Raw genomic sequence first — 15,342 nt, 5'->3', positions numbered from 1 at the left:
GACTGAATTTAGTATATCGTCAAGGAAACTATTTTGTCTCCAAGCATATTCTTTTTCTTTTTAAATGTGATAAAATGTCTTTTGGGAGGTGCTGCTTAAACTGCCAATAATCATAGGACACATAGGCAATAATAGGACGCACATCTGCTAAGAGACAAGCCTAAGAAGTTTTTGAAACCTAGAATCACTGTATTAGCAACAGGGTTCTTATGGTGAAATAGGTTCTTGAGTTCTATCAATGAACTGATTGACATTTTTAGGTGCTTAAACCTTTAGAAAGCTTAAAAATATTAACATGATTTAAAAGGTGGTCAACATTCTTAATACCTTACCAAGTTTGTTGATATCTGAGTGACTTCCTTGAAATTTTTAAATAAAACCAATATAACTATCATTATAAATGGCTACCATGCACAAGTGATCAGTGAAGTTCAACACAAGGTGAGTGAAGGCAAAACATACTGATGTGTCTGTGTATAGGGAATCAGAATGCAAAGAACTTGAAAGGGGAAGAGAAGGAAATTGGGGGTGAACTGGAACATGGAAGGAAGAACTCTAGCAGGATCAGAGAACAGGAGAAGGAGTAATTACTGAATGGAGAAAAACGAGGGGAAAACACTTCCCTGGAAAGCATACATCAGGATAGTGGGCTGAAAATGTAAGAGGAATAGAAGGAAACCAGGCTAAGTTAAAATGTTTGTCCCATGCCCTTTTCCATTTTGTCCCCTTTAACCTATTCTCTTTCCAACTTTCAGCTCCTAGGCACTTTAGAGTCCTCAGTTTCCTCTTCCTCTCCCATTTCCAGGTCTGCTCAGGTTATTTAATCTGCCTTTCTAACATATTATGAAGATTCTCATGCCAAATGTTGGAGCACACTGGGGATTCTCAATAGGGTACACAGGCCACGCAGGGTTACTTACAGGAAGAAGACACCAGATACTCTCTGAGATCACTCTAGTATCAAGCTAAATTGTTATGGTAAAATGTGAAAATGAACTTAATACAATATGATGGGCAGTCAACAGGAAACCAGTGAAGAAGTTTTACATAAGAACTTGAGACACATAAAAGGGAGTCCAGTAAGGAGAATATGTTAGAAAAGCAGAAGCTGTTAGATTAAAAAGTAGTTACTCAAAGATATTAGTTACTGTATTGAATATGATCTCTTAACCATAATACTTAACTCTAATTTTCTGATGTGTACATAAATCTGGAGGAAAAATATGGGCTATCATGTTAAAATGTGGCACACCTACTGGCTATGTAGAGCCATACATAACCTACCCATTTCTGTGGAATTTCAACCACCTGTTCCAACTGAGAACCAAGGAGTTCTTGTGATATTTTTCACTCTATCATTCTTCATTCATTTCAATGGTGAAAAGTGAAAAGTGAAGAGATATCACAAGTAAAGAAACCTTCAACCTTATTTTAGTACATTTCTAAAATAAGCAAAGGGGCTTCAAAAAAGCTTGAATTTCAGCACGTGTTACTGTTCAATACAATAAAAACAAATGTCAAATGACATTTCAATCAGACCTGGTTAAACTGAGTTAGGTACATCCATGTGTCTGGTTCTCTCAAAAAGTTTAGCAGTAACTAATCTTATGTATCAATAGAATGACTTGTTAATCTAATTTCTAGTTTTCATTAATCCAGATACAAATGACTTATGAATTGATTTGGATTAAACAGGTCTGACTATGTACAGAAGCAGACTCAAAACGTGAGGAGAAACTTGCAAGGGAATGAACTGGAAAGGAACTTTGTAAGGGGAAAGTTTAAAGGAGAAAGCCTTCAACTATGATTTGAAGGAGAGGCTAATAATAGGAGAAGGAACTGGGGCCACACCAGGGCTGGTCGTCCTCTCTGTCCTAGGGAAGAAGCAGCTGAATTGAGGGTCCCCAGCCTATGTTGCAGCCAAAGTGAAAATTACCTTGCTCTTTGGATCTCCTGCTGGCTCTAAAACTAGAGGGATGTCCTGATCAGTGACCAAGCAGGGCGTAGTTAAGTCCTGGAAGAAGCAACAAACAATTCTGGTGTGGCCTATTTTGGCTCACCAATATTTGGAATGTAACAAAAGCTCAGAGCTTGCTCATAAGAGGTCTTGTTTCTAAATGCTGAAGAAGAATGACTTGACATCTTGGCAAGTGACTATAGAAAGTAGGACACGATATTGAGAGGGCAGAGTAATTTCAGTGCCATTATACATCCCTTATGACGGTGCATCAAGCTATTGATTTGGGGTCCTTGGTTGCCTTTAGTATCAATAAAGGAAAGCTGCTGCGCTCTCTAGACTGGTATGTGGATACAGTGAGCCACGTCCTACTGAGAAAGCAGTGTTTATATACCACAGGGCTAATAAGCCTTTCTATCCTGGGAACATGAGCAACTGCACCTGTGGTCTTGAGCCTTCCAGGTTTATTTTTCTAATCAGATTTCTTCCTAACTTGTGAGACATACCACTGTAGATACATTGCACATTTCAATATGTATTTTGGTAACTAAATAGCAATAGTGATAAATTAAACAGTTGTTTATTAATGATCCCTTTTACACATTAAGGCTGGCTAAATGCTTGGTATTTTAGTGTGCTATCACACCTGAGGAAGGTGCGCATGCTGTGCAAACTTTGCTGGATTCAAGCATCTAAAAAAATAATGTGGTGGGTCTTCAGGTATGCATACTGCTTGAACTTGTGAAACTGTCACATTATTTTGACCTCAAGAAAGCCATGGATCACAATACAATACTGATGCTAAACACTGATACTGTCAGAAGTACAAAGACTGATGAGTGCTTGCTAAAACACTGTGCAAGGGAGTGTTCATTGCAGGGGAAAATAATAGAATTAACACTGGAATATTTTGGAAGTAGATCAACAACAGGCATCTATCTAGAAAGGAAGAGACAGAAGGAAGTATCAGGGAAAAGGAAGAAGAGAAGGCAAAAGAAGTGATAGGACAGCAGTAGGGGTGGTTGAACAATGCAGCAGTGGAGGTGATAAACAGCAAACAATCATGAAAATTAGTGGATCAAGGTAAAAGGGTTCCCTATGCTCACAACTGAGGGCAGCTCAAGACAGACAACCAAAATAATAATAATAAACTTCAAGTAAGGCTATATTTACTGTCAGTACCTGTGATCAGCAATGAAAATATTCATTTTAAAATCAAGCTCATTCAGCATATTATATCTTACTGCACTGCAACCATTCCTAAGTCCTTAAGCCATTCACATTAACATCAATATTCAGAAATATTCTACTATTCCAACATATTTTCCATCTGTGTTTAACTAAGGAGAAAGAGGTCTTTGCAGATAAGTATACAACATTAGTTGATACATTGCCAAGATTCAAGTTATCTTTGAAATATCTTCCATACAAATTCATCACTTAAATCTCCAGTTTGTTTTAAACTTATATAGTATCTCAAGAAAACGTAATGTGATTTTTAAATTAAGCATAAAGCTATGTATATTTGCAAATACGGTAAAAATTAATATAAAAGTTTAATCTGACAGTGAATGAAGTAAATCTGGTCTCTGGGCAAAGTGACTCTTATGCAACATATTCACTAAATGACTAATACACAGTAAGAGATGGGCCAAAATTGTCAAGAGAAGTATGGGTGTAGTCAAAACAACAGATGATCTCTTAGCACTGAATTATGAGATCACTCAACTTTTTTACCATCTGAATGCAATGTACATTTTGAGATTGGCTGATTCTATGACCTAAGATGGTTTTTACCGTGGTGGTAGCACCAAGGAGTCCTTGTGGCACCTTAAAGACTAACGAATTTATTTGGGCATAAGCTTGTGTGGGCTATAACCCACTTCATCTTCATCAAATCTGATGGAGTGGGTTATAGCCCAAATAAATTTTTAGTCTCTAGGTGCCCCAAGGACTCCTCGTTGTTTTTGCTGACACAGACTAACATGGCTACCCCTCTGAAACCTACTATGATGGTAGGAAATATTTTTCCATTTTATGAAGACTTTCCACCTATTTTCAAGTTTCCAGATCAGACCTAAAGCAGAGGTGGGCAAGGAGTGGAAGAAACAGATATAAATAGGATGACAAGACAGCAAATGTGAAAAATTGGAACGAGGGTGGAGGGTAATAGGAGCCTATATAAGAAAAAGACCCAAAAATTGGGACTGTCCCTATAAAATCGGGACATCTGGTCACCCTAGATATGAAGGACTAAGACTTTGGAAAACCGTTCTAACAATTCATTACCTTTGCCAAGTTTAACATCAGCATAGAGGACTGACTACTGAAATTTAACAAACAAAATGTGTCCCATTTCAGTTTTCACAGTTAATTCTGCGACAAGACTTTGTACTTTGTAACTTTTGTCTATTGGTTGATGCCTTGACACATCCCTCCTCCCTCCCACAATAGCTGATGGCATGGCAAAATGTGAAAGATACAGATACTATTAATATATATATCTAAAATAACAGTCTGCGATCTGAGAAATAACCAGGAACCACAAAGTTTTCCAGTAATTTTTCTACATTCTTCCAAAACAAAAAGGAACAAAATCTTTGCAGCAGAACAGCCCCATATCATCACTGGAAAAATGATTATATCTTGCCCTGCAACTGAGAGGATATTGTAATTAAATACTTCTTGTTTTACTTCTATAGAGCTAGAAGTATGCAGAATATGTAAGAGAAGTTATATCTTCAACAGTAAACTGATCCCTGAATAGATCTACTCTTTATTATTCTTAAGTGCCACTGTTTTGATATACTATACCAAATGTGCTTTTCAACTTATTCACAAAAAATATTTATTCTTAATGATTTCAGTATCTAGTACAGGCAAAGACAGACATAACCTTATTCAAGATTCCATACACTTTGGATGCTATGTTGTTTTTTAGCCATCCTTAATGCTCTAAGAGTTTCAGAGCTGTAATATGAACAATGAGCATTTTTCAGACATAAAATAAGTTTGTTGCACAGCTTTCTGTGTCTACAAGCAGATGCCTTATAGGATTTGGTGAGGCATTTATTATTAAAATAGTAGAGTAAGAGAAGGTTTGACGACTGAAATGAAAAATAAAGATTACTCAGGATCATTTAAAAACCTGTTTACATTATTACATATTTTAACCACATGATGGATTTTAATCCAGTTTAAGTTTTAGAAAAATGTTTCAATCTCCACAGATGTCAATACTGTTTAATACTGACATGCAGTGGAAGAATCAGGATAAGCTTCTGAATCATGCAGATAAATTAAAATAGCATCTGAGTATTTAATGCTTTAATAAGAATTTTATAAACACGATTCCAAATGACATTCACAATTTGCATAAACTGTTAATATTGTTGTACAGCAGAAATATAATTTCAAGCAAAAACAAAAACTTTATTTAGCCCCTAAATCTAACTCCACATATTACTACAAAAATGTGAATTAAGAAAACGTACCTGTTGCCTATTACTGGGCATGCATGGCAGCATAGTTGAAACATGAAACATTAATTCATAATCTTTATAGGTGGTATAGAGGGAATGAGTTCCTGTTGAATCAGCTGAAAATAAATTTCATTATAAAAAGAGGGTCAGTAAAACTGAATATTCACACTGCTTTTAAGACACCACTTGTTGCATATTATGGCTAAAATTTCCTATTTGGATTCCTAATTGTAGGCTAAACTGATTTCAATGGAGCTATGACAGTTTATACTACCTGAAGATCTGCTCCCTAATTCCATATTGAGGCACAGATAGGGCCCGCGGGTCTTGCCAGAAGCTGTCCACACTGAGCTCCTTGCTAGATTGGTGTGTGTGTGACCTAATTTTGAAGACAGTAGCCACTGGGGGTTCTCACTGTCTTTTGAAAAATCAAGCCACATATTTAGTTATCTAAATATGAAATTAGCTAAACTTCCAGCAACAGATTCAAAAATTATTCCTATTTTTTAAAAAACATAGCCAAACATTTAATTTTTCAACACACAAACCATGGCACACACAGTACTTTCTCCTAAACAACCACCACCACCATAGATTGTACTTACAAATACTTCACAATTTTAAAATTTATAGAATAGAAACTGCTTAATCGGTACTTGGCTACTCCATATATTAATCTACAGGAAATACTGACAATATTTTTCTATCTATCATATTAAACAGATACTGCAATTGAGACTAAAAACCCCCTCCAACCCTACATTCTATTTCATAGTACATTATGAAAATTCACAATTATAACTAAGTTACAGATGTAAAATGAATCAAAGTACAGTTTGTGATGGAAGATTATGGCTTTTAATTTGCAAAATTTTGTAATACATCTTAGGTCTCAATCATTACTAGTAGCAAATTAACCAATTTTATCCCTCTTTTATAACTTTACCTTACAATGAGAGAGACAAGGTGGCTGAGGTAATATCTTTTATTGGACCAACTGCTGTTGGTGAGAGACAAGCTTTCAGGTCCACAAAGCTCTTCTTCAGGTTCGGGAAAAATAATCAAAGCATCACAGCTAAATATAAGATGGAATATATTCTTAAGCATAAGGATTTAACACATCACAAGAAAGCATTCAAAATGAACTGGGCAATTAACATTTCTGCAGTCATAGGATAAAGGATAGTTAGCTGGTTACAGAAAGTTATGAGACTTAAAACCACTCTCTCTCTCCAGTGTATGATTTTTGGTGTCTAGCAGAGTTATGAATTTAAGCTTCCAGGCTTGTCTTTTGAAGGTGTGGTGCAGGTTATCTTTGAGGATGAGGACTGAAAGGTCAGATATGGAGTGCTTGTTTTATGAAAAGCGTTGCCCATAAGTGACGGTGTTACTGTCTAATCTTTCTGTGCAAGTTCATTTTAGAGTAGTGCTTGCCTGATTTCACCTACATAGTTGTTGTTGATGCATTTGGTGCACTTGATAGGTTCCTCCATGTTTTGTGACAGGCATGTGTAGGACCCAGATATCTTGAAAGATGTATGGTGGAAGGTGTTGATCATCGTAGCTATGGAGATATGTCTGCACATTTTGCATCTGTTCTGCAGGGTCTGGTGCCACTGTGAGTTGGTGCGTCCTGGTTGGCAGGAAGCTTGTTTCTGATGATGAGCTTGGAGAGGTTGAGGGGCTGTTTGAAGGCCAAAAGACAGTTTGGGGAGAGATTTCTTTCAGGATGTGGTCCCCATCAAGCATGGTTTTTAATTGTTTGAGGATACCCCATGTGGGTTCCAGTGTGGCATGGGAGGTGTGAAATAGGAATGTGCAGTCAATATTTTTTGTTGGTTTTTCTCTTGTATTGAAGCAGGTTCTTTCCAGGAATTAGGGTGACCTGTTCCATAATGCAATCTTCTTCTCTGGTGGAGTGTACTTGTTCAGTGAAGATGGTTTAAACTGTTTTAAGGTACATATCCCAGACTTTCTTCTTGGAGCATATTCTATAGTATCTGAATGCCTGGCTGGTTGGTCAGATTTCTTGGTGAATCTAGAGTGGTTGCAGGATCTGTGGAGCTAAACATGGTGATCCACGGGTGTGACAGTCTACACCATTATGTTCACCTCTTTTACAAGACTATGATAAATTTTGTACCAAGTATGCATTGTGAGGTATCATTTGAAAACTCAACGCGCTCATCATTGTCCTAATAAAATATGCGTATCAATGTTGTCAGGGCCGGTGCAAGGAGGTTCGCGCCCTAGGCGAAACTTCCACCTTGCACCCCCCACCCAGTTAATCCCCCACCACCACGGCAGCTAACTCAGCCCCCACCTGGGGAGCCCCCCCCCCACAGCTACCCATCCCACCACGGCAGCTAACCCCGCTTGGGGAGACTCCCCCGCCACGGCAGCTAATCCCACCTGGGGAGACTTCCCTCCCTGTCCCCAGCAGCTAACCCCGCCTGGGGAGACTTCCCTCCCCGTCTCCGTGCGGAAGCTAACCCTGCCTGGGGAGACCTCCCCAGCTCACCTTGGCTCCGTCTCCTCCACTGAGCACGCCGGCACTGCTCTAGTTCTCCTCTCCGCCCAGGCTTGCGGCGCTGACTGGAGGAGACTTAGAGCTGGGCAGTGTGCTCAGTGGAGGAGGCAGAGTGGAGATAAGCTGGGGTGGGTAGCTGTTCCCCTGTGCGCCCCCCCACCCCGTTACTGCAGGCAGCCCTCCCTGCTCGCCCCCCCCCACGCAGCTCACCTCCACTCCACCTCCTCACCTGAGGGGACTTTTAGGCGCTCCCAACCATTAGGAGCCCTAGGTGGCAGCCTAGTTTGTCTAAATGGTTGCACTGACCCTGAATGTTGTATGTAAAGTTATAAGTTTCTATTGTATAACATTGCTGTATCATGTTCCAGAATTAGAAAGACATGACCAAACCCATTCTTTGGGGACAAAGATGCACTGACACTGTTACAAGAGAATTGGACTTGACATAACTCACAGCCATCTTGTGCACTTAGTCACTATAAGCTGGAAGTGAGGACATCACATAGCAAGGAAGAATCTGGCCTTGGCTTAGGCAGACAGAACAAAAACAATAGCTGCAGCGTTACTAACAAGGATAGATACAGTGAAATGACAGATTCATGAAAATGGAAGTGAATGTAGATAGCTGACCTTGGTCTGGGCACCTGTGTCTTTACATTTCTTGCTGAAGTTACTTTGCTGATAAGTAGAATAATTAATTATTATTTGATGTTTCTAGGGAAATTGTTAGCCTATTAGGGTCCATTACAAGTTACATGCTTTGTTTGAAGAATCCTATAAAGAGTTTAGTGAGAATGTACTTTGGAGAAGTTTTGATTTTTTTATGAGCAAGCAGACACAGACATCAATCTCCCCAGCAACTAGGAGGAAGGCTGGCTACTGGAGAACTGCTATTGCCACCTGACACCACCTCAGGACTTTGAGTAACTACATCTATTTGGGGTGCCCTAGACTATTGCTATTTTAGATGCATGCTTTGTATTCAATAAAAACAAGGATTTCTCCGTGGAAGCATTTGTGTGTACCAATTATTTATCAGACAGAGGTGCTATGTCCACGAGAAACGGTTTCTCACCATGACTCAGCAAGGATGTTTCTAGAACAAGAAATTGAATTATAAAGAGGGGGGAAAAAAACGCTTGACCTCACTCTCCTCCTTCATTTCTGCTCATGACATCAATGACTCTCAGAACTAAAGTTGGGCACAGGAATGGGGTGGAGGGAGTCCTGGCTGGGAGGCTTTTCAGCCAGTACAAACTGCTATAAGCTTATGGAGAGAGAAATTTTTGCTTTTAAGTTCACTTAGCTTGTTAAGTAAACATTTAGCTTGCAATTTATTTTTTATTTCTTTTGTAATCAATCCTGACTTTTATGCCTCATTACTTGTAGTCATTTAACATTTTTCTTTTCTTTCTATAGTTAATAACCTTGTTTCACTGTTTTATATAACCAGTGTGTTTGGATTAAAGTGTGTAGGGAAAATCCATTTGGGATAACAAAGTTGGTATGTATCATTTTCCATTGATGAAATGATAGACTTTATATGAGCTTGCATTGTTAAGCAAGGTGCTTGGCAATACAAAACACATTACTGTGGGGAAGTTTGGGACTAGAGAATCAGCTGGTGTTCTTCTGCAGTGCAATTCATGAGTGGTTAGCTAGTAGGACTCAATACTGTGCATCTGGAAGCAAGTTACAGGCTGGAAGTTGTGTGTTAACTGGCCAGTACACCAGTAAAGCAGTGTAAAAGGTATCGCAGGTTGGAGAACTGAGGAGATAGCTATAAGGCAGTCCAGGTTGTACCCAGGGGAAGGTCACAATAGGTTTCTTGCATACAGTGGTCTGTAGGATTCCATTGTGGAAGCTGATCACGGTGTTCAGGAAACTGATGCTGGTATAGGAGTGTTCTAGAAAGAGCTGGATGGATGGTGGTTGACATTGTAGTGGAAATCTGAGGGAGTTTAAGACATCTCTCCATAGATAAAAATAGAATGCCTCAGGTATATCAGCATTGCATTTTTCCAGAAACTCTTCCTCAAAGTGGACCAGGAAGATGTTGGCATATTGGTGAGCCATCATAATACTCACAGCTGTTCTCATGGTTTGGACAGTGTTTGTTGTTGAATATAAAGCTACTATGGATACAGATTAAATGGATGAGTTTGGTGATGTGTTTGGAATGCATATCTGAGCGTCCATAGTCTTGTAGATATTTGAGGTAGGCAGTGATTCCATCATGGTGAGGGATGTTGGTGCATTGGGAGGTGATAGCCATGGTATCAAGGATGGTGTTTTGAGGGAGTTTGTTGATGTTGCAGAGTTTCTGGAGTAACTCAGTTTTGTCCTGGAGGAAATTTGTCCTTTGATGGGTGAGTGGTTTGAGGATGGTTTTTCAGAGTTCTGATACTCCTTCAGTAAGAGTCCCATGGCCAAATATGACGGGACTGTCTGGGTTCCCTCGTTTGTGTAACTTGGGAAGCATACAAGAGGTCCCTGCAGTGGATCTGTGGGGGATGAGGAAGTAGAGTTGCTCTTGGAGTTGTTTAGGGAAGGATTTGATAATATCCTTAAATTTCTCTGTGAATTGTGGTAGAGAGTGTCTTTGTTCAGTTCTTTATAGTAGGTCATGTCAGAGAGATATCGGTTGGCTTCATTGACATAGCCATCACAGTAGAGGACTACAATGGCACTCAATTTCTGTGCTGGTTTGACAACTATTTGGTAGTTGGATTTCAGGGATTGTATAGCTGTCCTCCCAGCAGTGGAGAGATTATGGTGGATGCATTATTTAAGGATTTCACAGTCAATTTTTTTCCTGGCAATCAATGTAATGATCAAGTGTGTGGTTTTGTCCACTGGTGGGTGACCAGTCAGATGATTCTTTTAGCTTATGACTGTCAGTAGAGATATGGTAGTTGTGGGTGGTGATAGAATTCTTTGAGGCAGAGTCAGCAAAAGACTTTCTATTTCTTCACATTAGTATGAGATCAGGTTGTGTGGTGGGGCAAAATTTCAGCCCCTTGGAGAGTACAGATAGTTCAGGTCCACTTAGGAGCCTACAGTGTCTCTTTGGATTACAATTATTCAAATAGATGACCTGCTATCTTCATAAAATTATAGATGATGGGACAAGGAAAGACTTTAAGGATGTCTAGTCCAACCCTCCGCATGAAACAGAATTTTTCTTTACACTAGCTCCTCAAATGATCTTTCACTACCTCTTAAGCCTTGCTAGTGGCAATGCATGAACTGCCTTCAAGATCCAGCTATTCCCTAAGTGCTTCTGTACGGAAAAAAAGCACCTAAAAGAAAAACTAAGTTTAAAGCTATTAATTAAATAGCAATGAGGGCAAAGAAAATGATCATGGGGCTGGGCACATGACTTATGAGGAGAGGCTGAGGGAACTGGACTTATTTAGTCTGCAGAAGAGAAGAGCGGGGGAGAATTTGATAGCAGCCTTCAACTACCAGAAGGGGGGTTCCAAAGAGGATGGAGCTATGCAGTTCTCAGTGATGGCAGATAGAACAAGAAGCAATGGTCTCAAGTTGCAGTGGGGGTGGCCTAGGTCCGATATTAGGAAAAACTATTTCACTAGGAGGGTGGTGGGGTTACATAGGGAGGTGGTGGAATCTCCATCTGTAGAGATTTTTAAGGCCTGGCTTGACAAAGCCCTGGCTGGGATGAGTTAGTTGGGGTTGGTTCTGCTTTGAGTAGTGGGGTGGACTAGATGACCTACTGAGGTCTCTTCCAATCCTAATCTTCTATGATTCTATTGTTTCTGTATAAAATATTCTCACTGGTTTAAGTCTATCCCTATTCAGGGAAGTACCTACACATGCTTAACATTAAACAGGTGCTGGAAGTGTTTTCTTGTAGAGGGATAATTCAGTGAATCCTTTTCTGCCATTAATCCTTTCCTATCTTTCATGCTCACTCATTTCTTTGTTGGTAATTATATTGTCTCCCCACACTTACTCACTCTCCTTTTCTCCAAGTTATACTCTAGGTCCTGTCTAGTACCAACATTTCAAAACCAATTTCACCTATTTTAGGCCCAGATTCAGCAAAGTACTTAAGCATATTTTAGATGTTTTGTTGAAATGGGGGTTTGAACTGTTGACAATCTGTATGAGAGTTTCAAACTTATAGTTAAAACAGCCATGTTAGTACCTCCTGAAAAAGATTTAAAATGGAAAACATAAAATTAACTCTTATTTAATTAATTTTTTCAAAAAACTTTGTTTTTAATAACTTTGTATTTTAAGACATGGCCTGTGTCTGTGGCCCCAATCCTGAAAATACTTATGCACGTTTAACTTTAAACTCCTGTGTATCACCACTGGTTTCGATACCATATTTACATTCTTAAAACTAAGTTCATATGTAAGCTTTTCAGGAATGAGGCTATATACACAGTACAATTCCCACTGAAGCTTTTTAATTAAATAAGCACAAAATTTCAGCCTAAGTTATTTTCCTCTTTATTTCAGCATATTCCCTGGAACTACAATCTCATTTAAACCTTTGGATACTGTTTTATAACATCAGCTCTCCCTTTCTGTTATTTATTACAGAGAGGCAGCTCCCTTACCTGTAATTTGAGTTGTTTTAAGGTAGCATCCCTATGTAGTTTAATACTTTTGGTTTAGTACCTTGGAAATGAGCTAGTAAGTCTATGCTGTAAATTTAAGATCCTCTTATTTGGAACAAGTTGAAATAATTTGGTTCAGAAGATGTTATAATGGGCACTTGGTAGTTCCCACTGTAATTAAGATTACAGAATGGTTGCTACTAGAAACACGTTTTCATAATTTTTGCTTATAATTTTCCAAAACATTTCTTTTTAGTACCTCATTTCTGCCGGACTATGAATTTTGTTTCAGAAAGTTTGAGTAAAATCCCTTCAGCCATTCTGAGTCAGAGTGTGAGAGACAGGGTGTACCAACTCTGCACTGGGCTGCTGGGGGCAGACAAATCATTGTGGGCGCAGGCGACCATGCCCTCTTTCCCCTGCTCTGCATGCTCCAGGTGGAAAAGCCAAATAAAAGGAGGCAACCCAGTTCAGTTGGGCGGGCAATGGAGGAGGAAGGTTCCTGCAATGCTTCTGGCAGTAGAGCCCGAAGATCCAGACTACCCTCCAGGTGACTCGCAGTTGGTGGAGACTGCAGGGGAAGCCAAGCTGCTGCCTGCTGAGGAAGCTGCTACCTGCTCTGTGTCCCAGCCCAGAGGGAAGTAACACATATAGATTGTTTGTTTTGCTCCACCCAGGGGCCACAGACTAATTGACATTTTGCCCTGCCCAGGGGGCTAATTCACCAAGTGTCACTGCTGCCCCAGCCAGGAGGCTGCAGACTGCTTGCTGTTATTCCCCATCCAGGGGGCTAATTTACCAAATACTACTGCTTGCCCCAGCGAGGAGGCAGCAGGGCTCCAGGCTGTTTGTTTGTTTTGTCCGTCCAGAGACCACGGACTAGTTGTTTAAGTGACCCCGTCAGTGGCTGAGACCCACTTGGCTGAAATTAGCCACTTAACGGGGAAGCCTGAAAACAGGGTAACGGGATGTACCAACCCTGCACTAGGCCAATGGGGGCACCCCAGCTCAACACGCAGGGCCCCCATCACAGAGTGGGATCAGAAAAACCAGAGAAGCGTCCTCATCCAAACAATGGCAGCAACAAAATCAAGACCCCAGTTCACTTTAGTGAGATATGAACTTCAAACCCTAGAGCAATTTCTTCCACCTTCACTTTCCTTTTAAGGAATATAAGGAAATAAATTATAAAAAGCTTTGTTACTGCCAATAAGGTTACATAGTTAAAAGTAATGAAAAATTCAAGATATGAAAAAGTTAAAAGTTCCAAGAACAATGTTAACGTGACTCTGTTGTACATAGTATTTTCACTCCTGTTTTTCTGTGTAAGCATGTAGCCTATTATATTACTATTTATGTTATAAAACATATCATGAAACATACAGAGTATGCAATATGGCAGAAGTAGAAATGCTGCCTTAATTTTTTTTCCATTTCCTAGTTTTGAAATTTAGAATTGTACAATCTTAATGTTGCACTGATGTATTTTTCTGCATGTAATATATGCTGCAGATCTGCATGTAATGGCCCAGATGTATCCAGTTACACTCATCAGAATAATAAGTATGATGAAAACTAGTAAACAATAAAAGCTGTGCAACAGATCAATTGAAGGATAAATAATCCTTTAGTAAAAAGATCATATTAATTCATAAACTTTTGAGGAATGGAAGAAAGGAATCCTTTTTTAAAAAATTCAGTTTAATTAGTTACAGCACTATAAAAATGAAAATGTAAAACATCAACAGTAAATGTTATGGTACCATTATGCCTGGCACAGGAAGTGCTGAAAAAGTGGCTAAAAGAAAAAAAGGAAGATCATCATAGAGCATTTTAAACTCAGTCTGTAGAATATGGAAAGATTAGTTTATTCTAACAGTAAGCACGGCATGCCTGTGACATTCACTATGGTTTTCAGCAAAAAAGAATTATATGATTACACAAACGGAAAAGGGTCTACTGAAGCCAGAGTTATATATTCATCATAAAACCAGAGACAACTTGTTTGTCAGTCATCTTGATTTCACTCCTTTTCAGACAGCAACATAAACATCTGATAGCATCTTCAACAACATACAGCAGTTAGCAGCATACCAAATTATGTTACTGAACTCCATGGGGCAAAAATGTATCAGCTGTTTGCTTTAATAGCAAATCACAATAAGTGTATGCTGAGAACATTGCAGGCACTAAATTTGATGAGATCGTATCAGCATATATATTGATATGTAGACTGCCTGATGATTTTCAGTCACACTCTCCTTGTGGAATGTCCAAAAGACCATTGAGCCATTTTTTTTCCTAATGTGTGTACTGATCCCAGAAGACTTGAGCCAAATCAAAGTATTGCTAATCAGTATATGCTAACAATATTTCTATATGTTAATGTCAAACAAGAGAAATTAATAACATGCTTTACAGAAATAGATTGCACTAACCATGCTATTATCAAGAAGAGATATGTATTAATATTATCCTGGCAAATCCCAAAAGGAATGTGGCCACCATGCAAATCTAGTAGTAACAGCAGTATTATTTCAAAAAGATACACTATGCTAATGAAAAATACTCCAGTTATGTCATCTATAGTATATTGGTGTAAAGGTACATGTGTTGTATTAATCTGTTCATTTTAAAGTTCTAGGAACAAATTACCGCCAGTGAGGTTCCCCACTGTCTGCGATTTGGGGGGCGTGTCAAAAACAGATAGTTGAGGGTTAATGTCTCTTTTACCTGTAAAGGGTTAACAAACAGGGACCCAAACACCTGACCAGAGGACCA

General features: G+C 39.2%; 1 protein-coding gene across 1 annotated transcript in view; it reads right to left on the bottom strand.

The window, feature by feature from the left end:
- Positions 1-15,342, bottom strand: part of SIPA1L2 (signal induced proliferation associated 1 like 2) — a 249,856-nt gene that overhangs the window by 95,922 nt on the left and 138,592 nt on the right. Inside the window, exons 8-9 of the mRNA XM_050949013.1 lie at positions 5,452-5,555; positions 1,937-2,014 (exon numbers count right to left, since the gene is read on the bottom strand). Of these exons, the coding sequence (XP_050804970.1) occupies positions 1,937-2,014; positions 5,452-5,555 (182 nt within the window). The remainder of the gene's footprint in view (positions 1-1,936; positions 2,015-5,451; positions 5,556-15,342) is intronic.

Source organism: Gopherus flavomarginatus, chromosome 4, assembly GCF_025201925.1.
Source record: "Gopherus flavomarginatus isolate rGopFla2 chromosome 4, rGopFla2.mat.asm, whole genome shotgun sequence".
NCBI lineage: Eukaryota > Metazoa > Chordata > Testudines > Testudinidae > Gopherus > Gopherus flavomarginatus.
Note: the sequence above shows the minus strand (reverse complement) of the source record. Positions and strands in the feature narration are given on the sequence as shown.